Source organism: Salvia splendens, chromosome 7 (genome assembly GCF_004379255.2).
Source record: "Salvia splendens isolate huo1 chromosome 7, SspV2, whole genome shotgun sequence".
Lineage (NCBI taxonomy): Eukaryota > Viridiplantae > Streptophyta > Magnoliopsida > Lamiales > Lamiaceae > Salvia > Salvia splendens.
Window position 1 is genome coordinate 26,459,191 of NC_056038.1, and position 23,399 is coordinate 26,482,589.

At 38.7% G+C, this 23,399-nt stretch overlaps 3 protein-coding genes across 3 annotated transcripts; all 3 read left to right on the plus strand.

The window, feature by feature from the left end:
• The first annotated feature begins 654 nt into the window (after positions 1–654).
• On the plus strand, positions 655–5,151 carry LOC121741965 (hsp70-Hsp90 organizing protein 1-like). The gene is made up of 7 exons (XM_042134956.1): positions 655–1,679; positions 3,503–3,791; positions 3,872–3,957; positions 4,047–4,270; positions 4,375–4,441; positions 4,525–4,584; positions 4,664–5,151. The coding sequence occupies exons 1-7, from the start codon at positions 771–773 to the stop codon at positions 4,775–4,777; spliced, it is 1,749 nt and encodes a 582-aa protein (XP_041990890.1). The 5' UTR covers positions 655–770; the 3' UTR covers positions 4,778–5,151.
• Positions 5,152–12,695: 7,544 nt separating this feature from the next.
• Positions 12,696–16,203, plus strand: LOC121742434 (hsp70-Hsp90 organizing protein 3-like). Its single transcript, XM_042135567.1, has 7 exons — positions 12,696–13,678; positions 14,702–14,990; positions 15,074–15,159; positions 15,244–15,467; positions 15,560–15,626; positions 15,708–15,767; positions 15,856–16,203. The coding sequence occupies exons 1-7, from the start codon at positions 12,809–12,811 to the stop codon at positions 15,967–15,969; spliced, it is 1,710 nt and encodes a 569-aa protein (XP_041991501.1). The 5' UTR covers positions 12,696–12,808; the 3' UTR covers positions 15,970–16,203.
• A 3,210-nt stretch (positions 16,204–19,413) lies between these two features.
• On the plus strand, positions 19,414–22,224 carry LOC121741847 (red chlorophyll catabolite reductase). The gene is made up of 2 exons (XM_042134775.1): positions 19,414–19,787; positions 21,488–22,224. Exons 1-2 carry the CDS (start codon positions 19,473–19,475, stop codon positions 22,088–22,090), a joined length of 918 nt encoding a protein of 305 aa, XP_041990709.1. The 5' UTR covers positions 19,414–19,472; the 3' UTR covers positions 22,091–22,224.
• Positions 22,225–23,399: the final 1,175 nt, after the last annotated feature.

A 23,399-nucleotide genomic window follows, 5' to 3' on the forward strand; every position in this document is an offset into this window, starting at 1 on the left:
AACACCACTACCTAAATTCTTGTACCAAAATAGAAACGTTCGCTTAGGCCGGGACGGAGGGACTATATATTTTTTAAAATAATAATAATATTATTTTTTAATGGGTTACTTGTATCCGACCCGCATCCAACCCGAAATTATCGGGTTCTTACTGGGTCAACCCAATAAGGACATGGGCCTAATAATACTTGACCCCAACCCAATACTTTTGTGCGAATTCGTGTCTGATTATCGTGTCGTGTCGAAAATTGCCAGCCCTATGAGAATCAGACTCTTAAATCTGAACCTGATTCCTTTCTTTGCTTTCCATATTAACAAAGTTGAACAGGTCTTCCATATCGCACCAAATTAGTTCGATTTGATATCATTGAGTAGTATGTCTTGAGGACTGAAATTTTTTGTGGTATTGACGGGCCTGTTACCGCATCTGTTTCCATATCGCACCAAATTAGTGTGATTTGATATCTGCATAAAAGGAGAGGTCAAGCGGGCCGACCGAGTTATATAAATAATGCTACCAAACACGAGTTAAGCCCACATAACTCCTCTATCTGGGCTTCAGCAGGCCTAATTATTATTGATGGGAGGAGGAAATATCAAAATTAGTGGATTCGGAACATTCTAGAAGCCCATTTCAGCCTCTCAACTCTAATTTCGTCGTCTCTCCAATCCCAACTTCCTCTTTTCCCTTCTGTATAAACCTCAATCTCCGATTTCTTCTCCCCCAATTTAAACACTAGATTCCTCTACCTGAATCAGAATCATCCATCATGGCCGACGAAGCCAAGGCAAAAGGCAACGCCGCCTTCTCATCCGGCAACTTCTCCGACGCCATCCACCACTTCACCGCCGCAATCAACCTAGCCCCAACCAACCACGTCCTCTACTCGAACCGATCCGCCGCCTACGCTTCCCTCAACCAATTCTCCGATGCTCTCTCAGACGCGGAGAAGACCGTGGAGCTCAAGCCCGATTGGGGCAAGGGCTACTCGCGGCTGGGCGCGGCGCATATTGGCCTCCAAAGCTACAACGATGCCCTTTCCGCCTACAGAAAGGGCCTCGAGATCGACCCCAACAATGAGGCTCTCAAGTCTGGCCTCGCAGATGCCGAAGCCGCCCTAGCCAGGAGCTCCAGGCCTCGCCCCAGCCCGGGAATGAGCCCTTTTGGAGCTGCTTTTGGGCCCGAAATGTGGGTGAAGCTATCTAGTGATCCTACCACCAGGGGATTTCTTCAGCAGCCCGATTTCGTGAAGATGATGCAGGATATCCAGAAGAATCCGAACAATTTGAACATGTATTTGCAGGATCAGAGGGTTGTGAAGTCATTGGGGGCTTTGTTGAACTTGAAGTTCCAGACGGGGCCGGAGGAGGACGGTGCGGAGGCGCCATCGGCCTCGGGTGATGGATCGCCGGAGAGGAAATCGAATTCGGAAGCTGAGGCTGTGAAGGAGGATATAAGGCAGGAAAGGGAAGCCGAGACAGTGACGATACCGGATGAGGAGAAGGAGAAGAAGGGAGTGAAAGAGCAGGCTCAGAAAGAGAAGGAAGCTGGAAATGCTGCGTATAAGAAAAAGGATTTTGAGACGGCGATTCAGCATTACACTAAGGCCATTGAACTTGACGATGCCGACATATCATTCCTCACCAATCGTGCTGCGGTTTACTTGGAAATGGGCAAGGTACAACTTCTCTTTTCACCCAGTATCTGTTTATTGTTTTTTAAGGCTTCTGGTTAATCGTTTATGAATATTCATTTATTGCTGAACGTTGTAGACAGTAGACTGTCTTTCTATTTCATGTTCTCCCAGTCTACATTATGAGGCCTGTGTATAGTATTGCTATTGGTTGAGTTCTAATTTGGTGAAGTTGCAAAAGATGTTTGCATTGTCTTCTGTATACCTGTTTTCTATTTGGATGCTTAAAACTTTGACATTTGCATCCAGTGTTCTTTTTTCTAGGTTAGGATAGTCTTAGCAGTGGCAGTTTGACATCTTAAGGGCAATTGCAACTGGTGTAAGACACAAAACATTTTGCTCAACCATACCCACATTTTGGCCCTTATCTCTCTGTTGTTGGATTTCATTATGCCCTTCACTCTTTCAGTTAATACTGATATGTGCAAAGGAGTAAGTATTAACGCTATCCTTTCTTAGCATAAAGGGAAAAAGTGAATGCTTGTAAGTACGAATTCATTAATCAACATCTAGCTAGCTGGAAACTTGTGATTTGCCTTTATATTCCTTTTGAAAACATCCTGTTATTGTTGTTATCCTATTGTTTCTTTGTTTTAGCATAATATATTTCACTTTGTCTATCATCTTTTGTGAATATCAATGTTATCAATCTCGTATGGCGGCTTATGGCGGTTCGCCTAAAAACCGCCACAGGGATATGGCGGATATGGCGGTCAATTATTAAATAAATAAAATAATACTTATATATTTATATATAATTCAAAAATTAGAAAATAATAAAAATATAACATCTAAAACCATTAAAACAATTAAAAAGCATAAAATACAACTCTAATCTCCATGTTTCTTGCATAATGCCCCATTCCTAAATGCAGTACACACGCAATGTTGTCAAATGGCAGATATGGCGGTGCAATGGCAGCGCCATGGTACTATGGCGTTTCCATCACCGAACGCCATGCCATAGCGCCATGGCACCGCCATATCTGCTATTTGATAACATTGGTGAATATAAGATTTTCTAAGATTGTAGTTCACATTTCACTCTTCAGTGGTTTCATATTTAGGATAATATGAACCTTAACTTATTCTTTGTTATCGCATGAAATATAATTAAACTTATTATGGAAAAATGCAACTTAACTTATTCTTTGCTGTCCGGCTGTTCCATAAATTTTTGTTTGAATTTTAGAGTCTGAATACCTTTTCTTCACCCCTGTTTCAATTGCAGATAGCTACTTTTTGTAGTTCAATAATAGCAATGTAGAATTCTTTGTACTGGGTTGATTATACTTGTCTAAGCTTGCACTGCTGATGAACTAGTGTGAACCTCAGTTCATATTGAGTATGGCGCAATAGCAAGAGATGATATATTGGGTTTTCTTTTTCTCTTAATGGGTACCGATATGAACAGTTGATGGGTGGCTTTTTATGACCTGTATAATGCATTGGAAGTTAGGATACAGATACCTACCTGCTGTTATTGGTTTGTCACCCCTAGTAACTGTGATATTGCGTTATCAATTTTTTCTTGCTAGATGTTCTTATTCAGAGATCAACTTATTTATCGTTTTAGGTTGGGTTTCTCATTTTTCATTGCTGAATCCGCTTTGGTCATTCTTTATCTCTATTCCATTAATTAGGGCTGGGAAATCCCTTACTTCAAAAATTTTAGTTAGTAGTTGTAGTTAACTAGTTATGTGTTAGTATCTTTTATTTTTGTCTCTGCATTGGAGGATGTTGTATTTGGTCCAACACGGTCATAATTTTGGTCTGATACCATTTTCCATAATCAATTTTATATTCAGTATGAGGACTGCATTAAGGATTGCGAGAAAGCTTTTGAAAGGGGTAGGGAACTGAGATCAGATTACAAGATGTTAGCTAAGGCCTTGACGAGAAAGGGTACTGCCTTGGCAAAGATGGCCAAGTGTTCTAAGGATTATGAGCCTGCCATTGAGACATTCCAGAAAGCCTTAACTGAGCATCGTAACCCAGACACACTGAAGAAGCTCAATGATGCTGAGAGAGCAAAGAAAGAGCTTGAGCAGCAGGAGTACTTCGATCCTAAAATAGCCGACGAGGAACGTGAGAAAGGTACTGTAGCTTTTTCTTCCTTGTTGGTTACTCGTCTAGAAATCGTGTTGTGCTAAGTGTTATTGGCACGAAATCTGTAGGTAACCAGTTCTTTAAAGAGCAGAAGTACCCAGAAGCTATCAAGCACTATTCTGAAGCAATAAGGAGAAACCCAAATGACCCAAAGGTATTTATTTATTATCACAATTCACAACCTTTTATGTAAGACCTACAAACTTGGTTCTTTTGCTATGATACTAAATATTGAACTTCCAGGCATTCAGCAACAGAGCTGCTTGTTACACAAAACTTGGTGCAATGCCCGAGGGGCTCAAAGATGCTGAAAAATGCATTGAACTTGATCCGACATTTTCGAAAGGTTATACCAGGAAGGGTGCAGTCCAATTTTTTATGAAAGAGTACGAGAAAGCACTGGAAACATACCAGGAGGGTTTGAAGCATGATCCTCAGAACCCAGAATTGCTGGATGGCATAAGGAGGTAAAAGGAATAAAATATGTATTTCCATTTTTCTTAGATTTTTGGTGTGTATAACTTTACTGTGTTTTATATGATTACATTGAGTTCCTACCATGTTTGTGCAGATGCGTGGAGCAGGCAAACAAGGCTAGCCGTGGAGATTTAACCCCTGATGAATTGAAAGAGCGACAGGTTTGTTCTTCATCTTCGTCAGTTGTAATGTGGCTGTTAAGCTGGTATTACACAAGGGTATTAATTACTGCCATTCGTTTTAGGCTAAGGGAATGCAGGACCCAGAAATCCAAAACATCCTAACTGATCCAGTAATGAGACAGGTATGATAAAAAGTCGACCACTTCTATTATTGATTTTATCTTGATATGTTGTTTCTCATGCGTGATTTTGTTTCAATAGGTCCTGACTGACTTCCAGGAGAACCCAGTCGCAGCACAAAAACACATGAAAAACCCTGGTGTGATGGACAAAATACAGAAACTTGTCAATGCAGGAATTGTTCAAGTAAAATAAACCAAGCGCCAAAAGACGAGCATTTACAGTTCTTTTATGGAAAGAAAGCAATTGCTGATTGGATTAGTATCTTTTTGGCATTCTCATGTTATGGTGATGATGAAATGTTCTCTCTAGCTCTCAAGAGCATTGTTTCTTTGGTTGTACTCTGGTGCTAAATTCATTCTCTGCCTACAAAACCGTTTGAACCATCATTTCTTGGACTGAAGTCCTCTTTTGTCAATCTGATTCCATTTTTTGCTTATAGGATTCACTGTGTTGGTAAGATTGTTGGTATCTGTCTGTTGCTACTTAACTGTAAACAATTGGGATCCCCAGAAGACAATCGTGAGATAGTTTTTCGATATGTGATATCACGCGCTGTTTTGATCTTATGAACTTTAGTTCCGCTGGCGAGATGATGAAGATTGCTTGGACAATTTATATTTTGGTTGTTAATGTATGATATGTTTTGATGCATTGGAACATGGATGGATGAGCTATATCTTACAAGTTACATCTTCAGATTGAATGCAACTACTACTAGTTAGGCAAAGAAAACATTAGATTCCTACATTAGTTGTAGTGTACATACCATGTAGCCATTTTCTAAATAATTCTTCTCATTTACTCATGGCATAATTATCAATAACTTATTCGTCGATGCCGGGCACCCAGGGTTCGTCGACGCCAGGGGTACCAACCACCCAATTTTGATGTTGATGCATACGCCCGTCCCTCTGCCCCACGGTATTCGCATGGATTATCCCAGATTCGAGAGGATTATCCGGTTCAACCCACTCCGGAAAAAGGCCGAGGCGGGGGAAGCTCCAGGACAGAGGCCGAGGAGGAGGAGGATTTAGGCCGGCATCCGTACGGCCGCAAAGAAACGTTGGATGTGTACAACGCCTGGATCAGCGTCTCGTACGATCCCATCGTCGGGAATCAACAACCCCGGAAGTGCTTCTGGGAAAAGGTCACCGAGGCAGCGGGTCACAAGAGTTTGCCTCGCAGGAGGTTGAGACCTCGGCGAACGATGCCGGGGGATCCTCCCGTGGGCGCCGTCGGCCGCAAGGGAGAAATGCGGCGAAGGCGGCTAGAGGGAGGAGGGGCAGAGCCGAATCAAGCCAGGCGAGCTCTGGCTCGGGCTCGGGTGGACCCCCCAACTCCCTTATGGCCATGTACATGACCTCCACAATGGCGGACACTTCCCGCTTTACGCCCGCCCAATACCAAGCCTGGCTTAACGGAGTTGCGTTTATGGCGGCACAACTTGGCATTCCGCCTCCTCACGGCTTCAGTGCACCTCCACCGCCTCCGGGGGATGATTCGCCGGCGGAGTAGTTTTTTTTATTTTCTGTAAAATTGTATTTGAAATTATGTCATTTTTATTTTTTTAGGATTTTAATTATGTCTTTTTTATTTTTTGAATTTTAAGTTGTATTTTTTTATGTTGTAATTTTATTTTATTTTTAATGAAGTGTGTTTTTTTAATTGAATTTGGTTGGAAATAAAAATAAAAAATGAAATTGAATGAATAGTAATTTAAGGGACGGAGGGTTGCAGGTTTCGTCCCTTAGTTAAGGGATGGAGTAAAAAAGTACAGTGGGGGCCCGCAAATAGTAATTTAAGGGACGGTTTAGTGACAGTGTTGTGGATGTCCTGTCCAGAGCCTTTGTCCTAGCAGCAAGGAGCTTAGACATTATTGCATGAAGTGCCGAGTTACGAGCCCTTTTGACATCAGTAGGGGTGTACATTCGGGTTTCGGTTCGGTTTTTCGCCATAACCGAACCGAACCCGAAAAATCGAATTTCGCCTAAAACCAAAACAGAAAAACCGAAAACCGAACTTAAAAACCCGAACTAAACCGAAAAACCGAAATTATATAAAAAACCGAAAAAGCAAAAAATCTTAAACCTAAAAACCGTTTATAATAAGAAATATTCCGAGATACTTAGCAATCAATTTGCAACTTAACAATACATAATCGCCTGGAGCCATATGATGTCAAGGTAAGAGAACTGAGGGAGTAGCGGCGCTGGAATTCGGTGTGTGAACAGCAGCAGTTACTCAAAGCAGCGGGCTGTGCGGCGATGGCGGCGGCGGACAGCACCAGGCTGAACTCAGCAGCAGCAGGCACAGCTGCTCGGCTACGCGGTGGCGGTGCTTGATGCATCAGTGAACGGCGGCGGACAGCAGCGTCGGCGGAGAACGGTGGCAGCGGCGATGCCGAGTTTTGCCGGAGAGAATGAGTTTTAGAACGTGAAAGGGAGAGATTGTTTCTCTGAATTTGGGAATTTCAAATGAGAAGTAAAAATTGAGAATAGAGAGAGAAAGTGGTGACGTGAATTGGAGGTAGAAGAGAGATAGGGAGTTGTTGCTTACTTTTATTCAAAATAAGCGGACTCTTTTGGTAATTGGGCTACTGTACCAAGTATTTTTATTTGGGCCAAGTTGTTGATGAATTAAGTGGGCTGGAGTATTAAATAATAGTAACATATATATATAAAATAATTAATTAAATAAATTCGGTTATTCGATTATTTTCTTCACCCGAACCGAATCGCACCGAAAAATCGAAATTTTTGTATTTTCAAAACCGAACCGAACCGAAAAACCGAAATAACCGAACCGAATTTCAAAAAAAAATTTTGGTTCGGTTCGGATATTCGGTTTCCGATTTTTTTGCTCACCCCTAGACATCAGTTGTAATTTCCTCATATCTATAATATAGGAGTTTATTTGTAATATATCAATATCTAAATGGACAATTTTTGGGAGTCTATGTGGCACACATTTGAGCGGGAAAACTATTTATTGGGGAAAAAAAAGCAAATATTATTGGATAAAAATTGGCACAATGAGATGCAGAAAAAAATGGCTTCTGTGAGAAGTTTAAGACATTTATAAACTTAACCATTCACTAACCCTGGCCCTCATTCTCTCTCTCTCAACTGGTTTTCTCCAAAGACTGTGTTTATTCATTCATGTGAACTAATGTAAACTATTTTTTTGATTGCAGCTTATCTCATGGGAGTGAGTCAGCCCGGAATCCGTCGATCACTCCGGCGATAGACAAAGGTAGTATTTTTCAATCTACCTGTTTCTGAAAATTTGAACACCAAAATATCAAGTTTATTTTACAAATTCTGTAAAACATGAATATAATTAAGAGAAAGATTTCTCACCGTGAACAACGACAACGCCGGCATGAAGGAACAGAGAGTGACGGCAGCAAACCCAGCCACCGAATGCAGTAGCTGTCGGGGGCCGCAGCGGCAACAACTGGGGTGGGGCGTGAAACCGAGAGAGTTATGACACAATGGCGAGAAGAAGAAAAGTAGACGAAGGAGAAAAAGAAAAGCAGCGGAAAACGGTAGGCGGCTGACCGAGAGAGCTGTCGGAGGCGGCGGCTGGCCGAGGTTGGTGCGAAGCAAGCAGGCGTGAAGTACGGCGGATGAACCGGCGATGCAGGGCAGTGGAGCGATGAGGCGGGTGGAAGGAGCGGCTGCGCGTCGGGGCGGGTGGAAGGAGCGGCGGTAGTAGCATATTCAATTGGGAAGAGAGAGAGTGAGAGGGGGTAATGGAGGCGCCTCTTGTGTGTGAAGAAGTATTAGGGTTAGATTAAATATTAATTTATGTAGTTAAATATTTGGGCTTTTTTTCAGGCCTTTTTATGTATTTTCTACAATAAATAATAATAGTGATATAATAATTTTATACTAATTGATATTCTCTTTTTTAGTGAAGGGGGTTTAATTTGGTTGTTGGGACTTGGGACGATTAATTTATTTTATATCTGTCAAATTTTTAATAAATTAAGCAATATCCATGGCCAAAATAATTGTTAATAAAATATACTCCATGCAATAATAATTTGTTTTTTACTAAATAATATAATAAACTTAGTTAATTTCTCAATTAATATTACACACTAATATTAATTTTATGATAATAAATTTAATATTAAACTAAAGTACATAAATTAATTTTAATTATTCTTGAGTTTAACTGAATATTAAAATAATACTCCTACTATTTTTATATGAAGTTGTAGTATGTCATTGAAGTGTTTTTGCTCTATATGTATTATATATTTTAAAGTGTTTAGTTAATATTTATTTAAAAATGTATAGTTAATTAATTAAAATATTTTTTGAATTATCTAATATGAGTATATTGTTATTGTACGTTTCTTATTCCAATTTCTACTCTTTGATCTTTACTCACACATATTTTCTTTATTTGTATATTTATTCTAATTAACTTATATTCTTTGATCCTTAGTTACACATACTCCCTCCGTCCCGGACTACTCGCACATTTCCTTTTCGGCACGGAGATTAAGGAATGAGTGTATAGCAAAGTCAACAATTGCGGCTGTAGGTGATAATTTTTACTAAAAATGGAAAGAGTGCAAATAACTTGGGACGCCCAGAAAGGAAATAAGTGCAAGTAGTCCGGGACGGAGGGAGTATTTTTTTTGTCATTAATTTTATTGTTTTTACTCCACTTGGATCATAAATTAAAATTGTATATAGATAATACATCCATTAAGGAGTAGTACATTTTTTTAAAAATCTTCACATTGCTTTGAGTTCTTCTTTTCTATATTTTTATTATATTTTGTATTCATTATTTGGGCTTTAGTTTAGCCTTTTTAGGTATAAAGTGGGTTTAGTGGGTTGGATCTAATGGAGGATTTTAGATTTAAATAATTTGTAATTGTAAATTTTTATTTGAATAGAGTTTTAGTTTGGGTGTTGGGTTCTATTATTATGTATTTTAAATTTTTTATGTATTGGGCTTTGTAAATATATATTTTTTAAATTAAATTCTTTTTCATTAACTTTGATTTAATTTATTAGATTATATAATATTTTTAAGAATCTTACTTATATGTTTTTTAATACTTCTAATTTATTGAAATAAACATATATATAATATAATGTATATAGTATTATGTATTAAAATAATAATGATGAGGAAAATCGAAATCCTTTATTTCAATACTTATTTCCATATTACTAATCAAACTAAATGACAACACAAATATATAATCCTTTGTCTCATCCTATATTTACTTAATTGGAAATTTTAATATATTTTAGATAGTCGTATATATTTTCATAATATATTTTAATTAGTTTCCAATTTAATTAAACAATACTATAAAGTTTATCGAATAAATTACGAAATTATATGAAATTATAAATATTTAAAATTAATCCAAAAAGTTTGTATGAGTAGGAGTTCAATTAATGTTAAATAAAACTCCATTTGTAATTTAGACTAAAGATAATACTAAAATGAGATTTTACAAATATGTAAGAATAAAAATTAAACACAAAAAGTTGAATTTTTATTCTTACAAATTTGTAAGAATAAAAATTAAACACAAAGTTTGTATGAGTTCTTATAATATAAAGTGTAGTATAAATTTTAAGTGATGAACTGTTATCACTTATTTTAAGTGATAATTAACTTTTTATATGTATACATGGTGGAAATAAAAAATTATTTTTTTCGTGTGCAAAATTTGCATTTAATCTTTGGTCATGCATATCAAGTTATTCCATAGTCTGAAATTAAACATAAGAAAATAAGTAGTCAGCTAAGATGTAGTAATTAATTAAGAAAATATTTTAAAAAATCAACTTTTTGTGTTTAATTTTTATTCTTACAAATTTGTAAAATCTCATTTTAGTATTATCTTTAGTCTAAATTACAAATGGAGTTTTATTTAACATTAATTGAACTCCTACTTTAGATGTAGTTTGATGAAGTTAATTAGTTTATAATCTTTTTGGATAAATATGATGTTCGTGTTTATTTGATTGAGCTCTGATAGTATATCCAAGTTTGATACAATCTCTAATTATTTTGCTGAATAATTTGAAGTCGTTTTGTATTCCTAATCATGCATAGCTTTTGAAGGTTGGTTTTCATGTTTTGTTGATAAGGAACATTGATCATTCTAATGAGTTGTGTAATGGAACTTTGTTGATAATCACACGTTTTGGTAATCATGTTTTCGAGGCGAAAGTTTTGATTGGTCATAACGTTGGTGAAAAAGTTTTGATTCTTATAATTTCTTTAACTTCTGATCCAAAATTGTCATTCAAGTTTTACGCACTGTCAATTCCCTTTGACTATTGTCTCATGGGTGATTTAATTTGAAATATTTTAGTACGCAACCGTTGTGATTAAAGACATTAAGGTTACTATTGTTAATATTTTAATTATAATATCCGTGTTCCAAATTATTCATCATTTTGTATTATCATTTGCATTATGGGTATATAAAGAGGATAATATGGAAGCGATTGATAATTTTTTTTATGTCAACGTATAGATAGAAATATTTAAGTGTGCAAATGTGATTATAAGAATTTTGTTTAATGCTACATAAGATTACGTAAATATATATTTCCACATGCATAGAATTTATTTTTTGAATACATATGTTTTGTTGATTAAAATTAATGAACTATTTATTTATTTAAACTATATGATTTTTTCGTCTCATATCCTCATTTGCACATATATTTTCTTTTATTTATATATCTTATTCTAACTAACCCACTATTTATCATTAATCGTGTATCTCATGTTTGTCATTTGTTTTATTTTATTTTACTCCACTCATATCATAAAATAATATTGCATAAAATCGTTTGCCAAACATAAATATTACATTTCTCTTTTTGTTACTGTTTATAATATTTTTAATCCTTTATAATGTTATGAATACTTATTATAATTAACACATTTTTTTAATCATAAATATTATTAATTCTCTTTATCCACTTTTTTTTTTCTTCTTATCTTAAAATTTAACTTTATTATTTAAAAATCTTATGCCCCGTGCATAGCACGGGTGATAATACTAGTTTCCTCCTTATATAGGAGTTAATTTAAAAAAAAAAATCCTCCTATCTATAGTATAGGAGTTTATTTGTAATTTTTTAAAAAAAAGTGTAGTGGATGGCCAAAGTTTGAGTGTAATTTTTTAAAAAAAAGTGTAGTGGATGGCCAAAGTTTGAGAGAGAATTAAAATAGAGAGAGGTTTTTCATTTTAATAATGGGTTATCCAATCATTTTGGCCGAATGAAAATATGGCATTTGGAAAAACAATGCATGAATGAGCTCGAAGGTTCCAGAAAGCTAAGGAGAAGGTCTCCGAATACTGTGCATCCGTTGGGGTCGATGTGTGCGAAGAACCGGTGGAAAAATCAAAAGTCGGCCGATAGGCGTTGTCCCCCCCGTGCGTCGCCTGCGACTGTGGAATCATATGTTGCGCCGGTGGCATCATCTGCTGCGCCGGTGGCTGCATGCCGGGTGCCCACCCCGGCATCATCTGCATAGGGGGCTGCATGCCGGGTGCCCACCCCGGAATCATCTGCTGCCACGGGTACACGTTGTAGTACCCGCTCATTGGAGGCCAACCACCTCCCCCAGGAGCCGGGGAAGTATGGGACCCTGCCCCGGGAGTCGGGGGCGTCTGAGACCCTACACCGGGAGCCGGGGGAGTCTGAGACCATCCCCCGGGATTAACTGGAGTACCTTCGTAGTTGTTCTCCATTGCTCGTTATTGATCTTGTACAGAAAGTAAGGTAGAGAGAGAGTACTCGTTAAAACAAGTGGTGCGAATGAAAATGAGGTTCAACGCGCGTATATATTGTGTTTTGCGAAAAAAAAAAAAAAAATATTTAAATCCGACGCCGGTTTGGCGCCGATCCGGGAGCCACAATGGCGCCCGTGAGGATCGGCGTGGGAACCGGCGTCAGCGCGGGAATCGGCATGGCGACGCCGATTTTGACGCCGATTTCGCCCACGCCGGTTCCAATGGTTCGGCGTCAAACCGGCGTGGGCGAAAAATCGGCGCTCCGGTGGTGACGCCGACCATTGGAGATGCTCTAAAAACTCGTAGAAATCTCTGGTCTCTTCTTTCCCCTTTTATCTCCCTTGATCAATTATTCCATTCTCCTACCATCAGATTCAGTGATTCACTCTCCATAATCATCATCATCTGATCTCCAACGCTAAATTATGGCCGACGAAGCCAAAGCCAAAGGCAATGCCGCCTTCTCCGCCGGCAACTTCTCCGACGCCGTCCCCCACTTCACCGACGCGATCAACCTCGCTCCCACCAACCACGTCCTCTACTCCAACCGCTCCGCCGCCTACGCTTCCCTCAACCAATTCTCCGAAGCTCTTTCCGACGCGGAGAAGACCGTGGAGCTCAAGCCCGATTGGGGCAAGGGCTACTCCCGCCTCGGCGCCGCGCACATGGGCCTCCGCCGCTACGCCGACGCCGCCTCCGCCTACAGAAAGGGCCTCCAAATCGACCCCGCCAACGACGCCCTCAAATCGGGACTCGCCGACGCCGAGGCCGCTCTCGGTACGACGAGCCCCTTCGGTGAGGCGTTCGGGCCCGAGATGTGGGTGAGGCTGGCGAGTGATCCCAGCACGAGAGAGTATCTCCAGCAGCCCGATTTCGTGAAGATGATGCAGGATGTTCAAAAAAGCCCCAATAATCTGAATTTGTATTTGAAGGATCAGAGGGTTATGCAGGCGCTGGGGGTTTTGCTGAATTTGAAGTTTCAGGGGAGGGAGGAGGATTCTCAGGAGAGGAAAAGGCCTGCTGCTGAGCCTGAGGGTGATGATCCTGTCAAAGTGGAGAAGAAGATGCATCCTGATCCTGAGCCTGAGCCTGAGCCGATGGAGATTTCGGAGGAGGATAGGGAGAAGAAGGAGAGAAAAGCAGAGGCTCAGAAAGAGAAGGAAGCTGGGAATGCTGCTTATAAGAAGAAGGATTTTGAGACTGCCATTCACTGCTATTCCAAGGCGGTGGAGCTAGATGATGAGGACATCTCCTTCCTTACAAATCGTGCTGCTGTCTACTTGGAGATGGGCAAGGTAATTAATTTCCTTTTCTCATTGTTATTTCAATAAATCTTTGATTTTGAATAAGAAGAATATGATCATCGTGGCTTGTTAATTGGCTAACTATGGTGTCAATCTGTTTTTAATTGGCCTGACTTTGAGGCCTATTTGTTGACGTGGGCAGTTTTCTTTAATGACTCTATGATTTGTTGGTAGGGACTTTGGTGATCAAGAGATATATTTTGGATATAGTGGGATTGATTTGTTGGTAGGTAGTTTAGTGGTCAAGAGATATATTTTGGGTACAGTGGCATTGATAGTGTATAATCTGCTAGTGTACATTTCTTATCCACCAAACTAAACTAAGGCTGAGGCTTACTTGGAGCTTATGAGTTTGGTATGTATCACTCATTCTGCCCTAACTCTATCATTTGGGATGTGCCAATTTTCTGACCCTGCTCTTGATGGATGTTAAAGTAAGAAGTTTCATATTGGACTTTGGAGATTGTATAACCTTCTTGCGGTAGTTGATTGTCATATCTCTTCTTTTCTGTCCGCCGCCACCCAAGAAACTATAATAAAAACTTAAGGATGGTTAGCAGCTCTCTCAGTCTCTACTGGTTCTTCTGTCAGTTTCATAGTGCAGCAGGGAGGTGGTTTTTTTGGTGACATTGACTATTAGCTTCATGGAATTTTGTTAAATCGATTCCAAATAAACTGTTTGTTTTCTCCATGATTTGTGTTTCTTTACTTCCTGTAATGCTGCACCTTGTGTTGTTAGGATCAGGTATATCCAGACCTTTATTTTCTTTATTAGCAGTTACTTTCTGATTCAGATTAATAAGATAACGCTCTCTGTAGAGGTTCTGTTATTTTTATTCTGTAGCTCTTCTCGTTACTCTATCTTCGAATGGTATTGTGATACACGGGAGTATTATATTTTTTAGAAATCAGTTCAATGTAATTGTAGTAATTACAGTTATTGTGCAATGCATTTTATTGGGTGTTACTTGTTTCTTCCTACTCTGTATGATCGTCGTTTCTATTCCATGGCAGTATGAGGACTGCATTAAAGATTGCGACAAAGCTGTTGAGAGGGGCAGAGAACTAAGGTCAGATTTCAAGATGATAGCTCGGGCATTGACACGAAAGGGAACTGCCTTGGTGAAGATGGCCAAGTGCTCAAAGGACTACGAACCTGCAATTGAGACTTTCCACAAAGCCCTCACAGAGCATCGCAACCCAGACACACTGAAAAAGCTCAATGATGCAGAGAAAGCAAAGAAAGATCTAGAGCAACAAGAATACTATGATCCTAAATTAGCTGACGAGGAGCGTGAGAAAGGTATTGTAGCTCTTTTCCAGCACGCTGTATTGTTTCACCTTTGTAGTTCAAGGCATCTTAATTCGATAATATAAACTTCACAGGCAACCAATACTTTAAGGAACAGAAGTACCCGGAAGCTGTCAAGCACTACACCGAAGCTTTGAAGAGGAATCCAAATGATCCGAAGGTAGTTGAGACCGTATATGTATGTGCCCAACACAATGAGGTTCTTGTTTTTTTGTTGTTGATTGTGGTGTCACTGAATGTGCAGGCATATAGCAATAGAGCGGCTTCTTACACTAAACTTGGGGCTATGCCAGAGGGACTCAAGGATGCTGAAAAATGCATTGAGCTTGATCCAACCTTTTCGAAAGGATATACTAGGAAGGGCGCTATTCAATTCTTCATGAAGGAGTATGATAAAGCATTGGAGACGTACCAAGAGGGATTAAAGCATGATCCTAACAACCAGGAACTGCTAGACGGAATCAGGAGGTTTGTTTGTTCATTGGCCAATTGATCTCTCTTATTCTGTCTCTGAATAACGAAGGAGCCAATATCTTGACATATTTCCCATTTCTCTGCAGATGTGTACAGCAGATAAACAAGGCTAGTCGTGGAGATTTCAGCCCAGATGAATTGAAAGAGAGACAGGTTGGTCATCCTTTACAAACTGCAGAGTTGTGATTGTTTAGGTTGATACCGATTTTAAAATCAACTCGATATCTGTTTCAGGCCAAGGCGATGCAGGATCCGGAGATCCAAAACATCCTGACAGATCCGGTGATGAGACAGGTAACCGAGAGTTGTTGCATTGTTGATGGTTTTGAGATTTGAGGGTTGTTATCATGGTTGGACTTACTTTGGATTGGTGTGGGGATAGGTACTGACGGACTTCCAGGAGAACCCGAAGGCGGCTCAGGACCACATGAAGAACCCTCTGGTGATGAACAAAATACAGAAACTTGTGAGTGCAGGAATTGTACAAGTCAAATAGATATAAGCCTTGTTTTGTATGTCATACTTTTGGTAGGTTCGAAGCTTGCAATTTGCCTATACAACTTTTCCAACCTTGCTGGGATCTGAGCTTACACATTATTTGTATTTGGATAAACACAAGTTAGATTTCTTGTGATTTCGAAATTTCATCATCTGACCTGTTTGTATTGGCACATAATTGTTGGTTGTTTTAGCCTTGTGGTTGGAATGCTAGTGCAAAAAATATTATGCATTTGTTATTTTAAGCACAATTTAAATAATTAGATTAAGATTTTTTAATAAGTTATTATTTTATAATATTATAATAATAAACGGTATTATAATAACATTGAGCATTGAGTTGATTTGCTTGTGCTGCAATCTAGTTTCATCTCTTTTGTTTGATTTAGCATATTAACTTGTGTTTTTTCCTATACACTACAATTTTGGGTATTGATAAAATTAAACCTAATTTTTGAGATTGACAAAGTTAAACCTTAATTACCCCAAAATCAAACTGAAAATTAAACCTAAATTCTCAAATTGGTTACATGCTAAAAACCAAAATTGGCTTTAATGTATTTTTTACCATATTTAAACTTCTTAGCAAAGACCAAAATTGGCCAAAATGTAATTTTCGTCTATTATGCCAAATTAAAATTGTTTAACCAGTAACACAACCATTTTAGAATCCTCCAATTTCTTGGCATTCCTATTACTAATCTTTACAAACTTAGGCTAATTTATATTTTCAGAAAAGCCCAAAACTCTATCGTTTTTCTGGCCCAAGACAAAATTTTATATTTTCTGCCTAAGGGGTGTGTTAGAGTATCCACTATGGTTGAGGCGCGGCTATAGCCCCCGTCGGGGCGATCTCGGGGTGGTTATAGTGGAGGTGACATCCGCCCCCGGGGCGGACGAGGAGTGTGGGCACGGTAGGCGGCGGACGGGCATGCGGCGACTCTGGGGCGAGGACGCGGCGACTCCGGGGCGGACGCGGCGGATAGGCGGGGCTCTTATAGTGGCGCGGTGTCCGGCGCGGCTATAGCCCCCGATTTTTTTTATTCAATTTAATTCACCTATAAATACACCCCATTCCATTCATTATTTTCACACCATTCCAACTCTTCATCACTCAAAATTTTTCTCACTAGAATTTGTGGTCAGAAACGGACAATTTGTGGAGAGACACGTGGAATGCTCTGATTCAACAGGTGCAACACCAGGCCGCCCAGGAGGATGCGGCGCGCTTGGCAGAGGAGGCGGAGGCTGCGATCCCTCGTGCGATTACTCATCGGCGGACCATCCCACGAGACCACGTCGGTGCGCACCAGCGTCTAATGGCTGATTACTTTGTGGATAACCTCTGTTATCCACCCGAGATATTCCGTTGGAGATTCAGGATGTCGCTACTGCTGTTCAACCATATAGCGACGAATTTGGCAGAGCGTTACCGGTGCTTCACCCTCCGACGTGATGCCGCGGGCCGGATCGAGCTGTCTACGCAACAGAAGTGCACCGTTGCACTCCGGCAGCTTGCGTACGCCAGACCAGCCGGTATGTTCGATGAATACCTACAGATGGGTGAGACGACTGGCCTCACGGTACTTAGGCAGTTTTGTAAGGGGATCAGAGAAATTTTCGGTGGGGAGTTTCTACGGAAGCCCACCCTTGATGAGTGTCAGAGCCTGCTGGATATGCACGGTTCGATCCACGGGTTCCCAGGAATGTTAGGAAGCATCGATTGCATGCATTGGCAGTGGAGGAACTGCCCCGTGACATGGAAAGGCCAGTTCACAACTGGATTCAAAAGCAAACATCCAACGATGATTCTGGAAGCCGTCCGCCGTTTGAGGATCTGGCATGCGTATTTCGGTGTGACAGGTTCGAACAACGATATCAATGTTCTTCAGTCATCGCCGCTCTTCAACGATGAGTGTCGGGGGAGGGTCCAGAAATCAACTTCGTAGACAACGACACGCAGTACATTAGGGGCTACTATTTAGCAGATGGGATATATCCGCGGTGGCCCGTATTCGTCAAGACTGTCCGCCAACCGGTTGGACCAAAGAAACAATATTTTGCGCGCAAACAAGAGGGTGCTAGGAAGGATGTTCAGCGGGCTTTTGGTGTCCTCCAAGCGCGGTGGGCCATTATACGGTGCCCGGTACGAGTTTGGCACGAAGATGATGTCGCGAATATTATGTTAGCATGTATCGTATTGCATAATATGATAATAGAAGATGAAGGATTTGCGGCAGAGCGCTAGGCACCGGAAGAGGGCGCAAGTACAAGTCACGGTGTTGCCTCCGCGCCGATCCAGATGGGCGTATCACGGAGCAATGAATATTTGATCCAACGTTTCGTTGATATGCGCCGGACCACATCACATACCACACTCCAAGCCGATTTGATTGAAGAAGTGTGGGCACGTAGGGGAGGTGGTGGCGCAGTGTGAACACCTTTGTGATTTGAACTAGATTAAATTTTTGTTGTATATTTGATCTAGTTGTATTTTATTTTAAATATTCGTTGTATAATTTTACCTTTTTGCAATACAACGAATATTCGGGTCCAATTACCTCGTTTTCTAATTATTTACATTGCGATGATTTTAATTATACTTGATTGAAACTAAAATGAAAATTGATTATAAAATTTGGGGGCTATTAGAAGTGTCCACCATAGTGGTGGAAACAAAATTTTGGGGCAATGAACAAAAAAACTGCGGCTATGGACAAAAACTGGGGCGGGGCTATTGGGGTGTCCGCCTTATCGTGGACACCCTTATATACTCTTAGATTGCTAACTACAAACAACTAAATGATAAGCATTAGATCATTAAATCAAGTTACAAGATCATTCAACCACGAATATCAATACAGTGTATAAAAAATATCAATTAAGGGTATTAATGTCATTTAGCAAAAAGTTAGTTATAACTAACTTTTAAAAAATATATCAAAATTTTAAATGATTATAACTATCTCAATATAAATTATTTTTTAACACAATTTATATCAAATTAAAGATAATTTAATAAGGATTCTAACGAAATCTCACTTGCATATGTTCTGATGTCAAAATTTTAAAAAAAATCTTGATTTTTCGTGTTTTTGAAGAGCCAGCTTAATGTCAATGTAGCTATCATAATATGTCAATGTAATGCTTATACAATGTCAATATGAAATTGTATTGACATATTCAATTAATCGTATTGATATGTTTAATACTCTATATTGATATCCCGATCCAAAACCCTAATTTTATAATTTTCATATCTTTTTAAATTTAAATAATAATAAAACAAAATTACACATGTCAATTTATAAACCACTAGATCTCTATAAATCTTATGGTTTAAAACTAGAGGTAGTTAGCCATTAAACATAGACTTAGCAATGGATGACAACCCAACTGCGTAATATATTTAGAAGGCCGTATATAATCTAAAGCACGATTTCTATTATTTAAAGATAGGATTCTTGTTGGAATAAGACAAATAGTGAATGAACATATTTTATGGCTGTCATCTCACCAAATGTGTTGGTACATTTTCCGGTGATTACTACTCCAAAAGTCCGGTTTACAGGTTCAAGAAGTAAAGTCCGTTGCTCAAATTCCATGGATTATGGCAAAGCAAAAATGATGGAATTCCCTTATGCATCTGCTCCCATCAAGAAGCTGATGGTGGAACTGCTTTCCACTGTGGACGACAAGCTTGGATCCTCGCTGCACGCCACTTCTACACTACCCTCTCACGTTCAACATTTTGGGAATTCCACCCGCACCGCCCAAGCTTCACTCCACCTCAGATCCGGCCTCCCTTCTTCTCAGGTGCCCTTCCCTTTTTTTTTAATTACTAAGTAATTGATTTAAAGCAATGGAGGAGCCGTAATTTTCCTTACAGCTATTGATTTTGATAGAGCAGTTTTTAAGAATTGAAGAAGAGATATGTGAAATTGAGTTTGAGAATTGAAGAATGGTATGCGGGAAATTGATTTTGAAGAAATTCACAGAAAAAAAAATATGAAAGATGAGATGATATGTTGATCGCTCAGGGGATCAATTCTCATCCGACCCTCCGTCCACGATTAATTGCCACCAATTTCCTTTTTCGTTGATACCTTTATTTTTCACTCCCTCCGTCCCAGCTAAGATAACGTATTTATTAGTTAGCACGAGATTTTAGAGAATTATTGGTTAATGTAGTTAAGTCAGGTGTATGTATTAAATGGAGAGAGAAAGAGAATTGATAATTAAATTAGAGAGAGTAAAAAGTGGTTGATCGGAGAGAAAGTTACCAATAATAGATACCCACTCTGTCCCATATGGCCATTCACATCCTTGCCTCAATACCGTCTCATCCGTTCACTATTCATGGGCCCCACTGCACTTTTTACCCTGTCTCTTAACTAAGAGACAGCACATGCAACCCTCCATCTCTAAACCATCTCATCCCTTAACTATTCATTTAATTTTATTTTTTATTTTTTATTTTTATTTCCAACAAATTCAATTAATATTTCATTGAAATATTAAATTAATACTAATAATTCATAAAATCATTAAAAACCACGAAAATTACAACATCCGAAAATACGAAAATTACAACCGAAAATACGAAAAATTTGGGAGAAGATAATGTTTTGAGATAAAGAATGTAGAGTGTTTGAGTGAGAATAGAGAGTTTTTTTATGGTGGATAATTTGTGGGAATGATTTGATATTTATAAAAATGATTGGGGGCTTTAAAAAAATAGAAAAAAAATTAAAATATTGGAAAAAACAGATAAAACGACTAGTATTTTTGGAGGATTTTTTTTTCGGATTTTTTAAAAAAACATTTTTCAACGGATATAAACGACGCCCACTCGCGGTCCGGCGAGTGGGCGTCACGGATGCACGGGAGCTCGCCAGCCTCATCTCCGCGGAGTGATGTGGGACGCGACGGAGCATCCGCATCGCCGTCTCGATGCTGACTCATCTCGCCGAGACGAGACTGAGCCCGCATCGAGACAGCGATGCGTATGCTCTAATAGATGTCACTACTTTCATTTTTAATTTGTCCCATAAAAAGATGTCAAATTTCCATTTTTGGAAAAAGTTAGGACAAACTAAAAAGGAAAGTGTGTCATCTTAATTGTTTTTCAATCCAATTTTCACAATAATTTTTAAAATCCGTGCCAAGTTAAAAAGATTTAATTAATCGTGGACGAAGGGAAGAGAGTATATTATTGTTAAAAAAATTGAAACTACAATTTGGTTTTAGGATGAGCTAAATTCAACTGATCTAGCTGTACATAGGGACTGAAACTGAATTTATATTTAGGCCGATAGAAGCCTAGACATTTCAAAGAGTTTGAGGTCTGAAAAGTATGACCATTTGGTTCGACATGGATTTTTAATATATTAGGGATATAGTTAAGCTGAGGTTCAGTTACACATCCTTAGCTGATCATATATAAGCTGAGCTTCAATTACACGTTCTTTGATGGTCAAATTGTCAACATCTTGTAAATTTAAAGCATTTATCAGATTGATTTGGTATTGGGAGGTTGGATACACTGCAAATTGCCATCAGGTGGAGCTCTCAGCATAACGAGCCTCTCGGCCTACTTGACATCCTCGACTGACGCGCCACACTTTCTGCTGGAGCTCATCCAGAGCAGTCCAACGTCCCTCGTGCTCATCCTAGATCTCACTCCACGAAAAGATCTTATCCTCTATCCCGAATACCTCAAAAACTACTACGAGGATACTCAGCTGGACAGACATAGGCAACGCCTTCAAGCTCTGCCAGAGGTTACACCTTACTACTCTCCATCTCTTTACATACGAGCTGTTCTCTCTCCAACGGCCATTCTAGTCACCCTCGCTAGTGAATCCAAGAGCATAGAACAGTTGATTGAAGATGACATTAGTCCAATTGCCAAGGACTTGCTGCATTTTTGGATCGAGTCGTGTGCTTGTTTAGCGAGGGAGGTGGATGCATCCGAGAGGGCATACCTAGCCGAAAGGGATCGAGTGATTAAGAACAAAACTATTGAGGTGGATCTTGGCTCAAGTTTGCCAAGGTTGTTTGGGCAAGAAATTGCTGATAGAGTGTTGGATGCTTTAAAAGAATATTACAATAAGTAATCTTCTTTTGTAAATTGTCAATGTAGGGAAATGAGATATTCATCTGCATTTGTATTAAGTGTATGGTGTAATGCTTTGTATTAGTTCATATTTATGTAATGCTTTGTATTAGTATTCCATTCAAGTTATGCACAGTTGATGCCTCATTCATAATAGCAATTCATTTTATTTAGGGGTGCTTAAACGGTTCTCCGGTTCTCGGTTAACCGGAACCGGCCGGTTAATTGAGGAACTGGAACCGGATTCAGATTCCGGTACCGGTTCCAACTTTTTAAATAAAACCGGTTCCGGTTCCAAACCGGAACCGACCGGTTCCTAACTGGGAACAGGGTTATAATTCAAATTTATTTTTTTATAATTTAATATACTAATAAATCTAATTTAATTGAATTAATTTTGAAATAAAGTAAAATAATTTGAAACGTTGAGTGATTTTTAGATTTAAACAGTGTTAGATTTGCGAGCTCTGTTTTTTGAAGTATTTAAAATGTTTAAACTGTGATACATTGAATCTACAATTATTTTCCCAATCCATTTTTGATGAACTAACTACAATGAAAGTTTGTTTTTAATTTCCAAAAGAACTTATACAAATACAATATCATTTCATATGATAGAAATTTAACTTTATAACAAATTTATGTAACAATTCATTTAACATACGATTTTTACCTGTTTGTGAATAATTTATTAATTGTTCCGTTATAAATCAAAAAGTCACAACAAGACCAATTAGTATTGGAAATTCTATTGAATATTTGTTTAGCAAAAAGGGAAAATGGAATTAAATTTTAAAACTCATTTTTTAAAAAAATTGCTAAAGTTTAGAACTCCTATTTTTGTATTAAAAAATTGCTAACATAAACTAGTGTGCCCTACTACACTTTGCATCACTCTTACCCATATATGAATATTATTGTATTGTTGGTTTGTATTTTTTGTGTATTTATTTGAATTTTTAGTTATTATTTGTTATATTTCTAGATGTTGGATTAATATTATTTTAGCATTGAGCTATTTAATATTATAAATAAATTCGGATTAAAATTACATATCGGTTCCGATTCGGAACAGGAATCGACCGGTTCTTAACCGGCCGGTTCCAAATCGGAACCGATTCTAGGATTTATGAAAATTTTAAACCGGTTAATCGGTCAACCGGTTCGGTTAGAACCGGAACCGGTCGAATAAGCAGGCCTAATTTTATTATACTAATATTCTGCGCACTGATTTTAAACTGTTAATCATATAAAATTAAATAAATTTTGAAATAAAGTAATACGAATACTCATGTTGCTTAAAATATTTT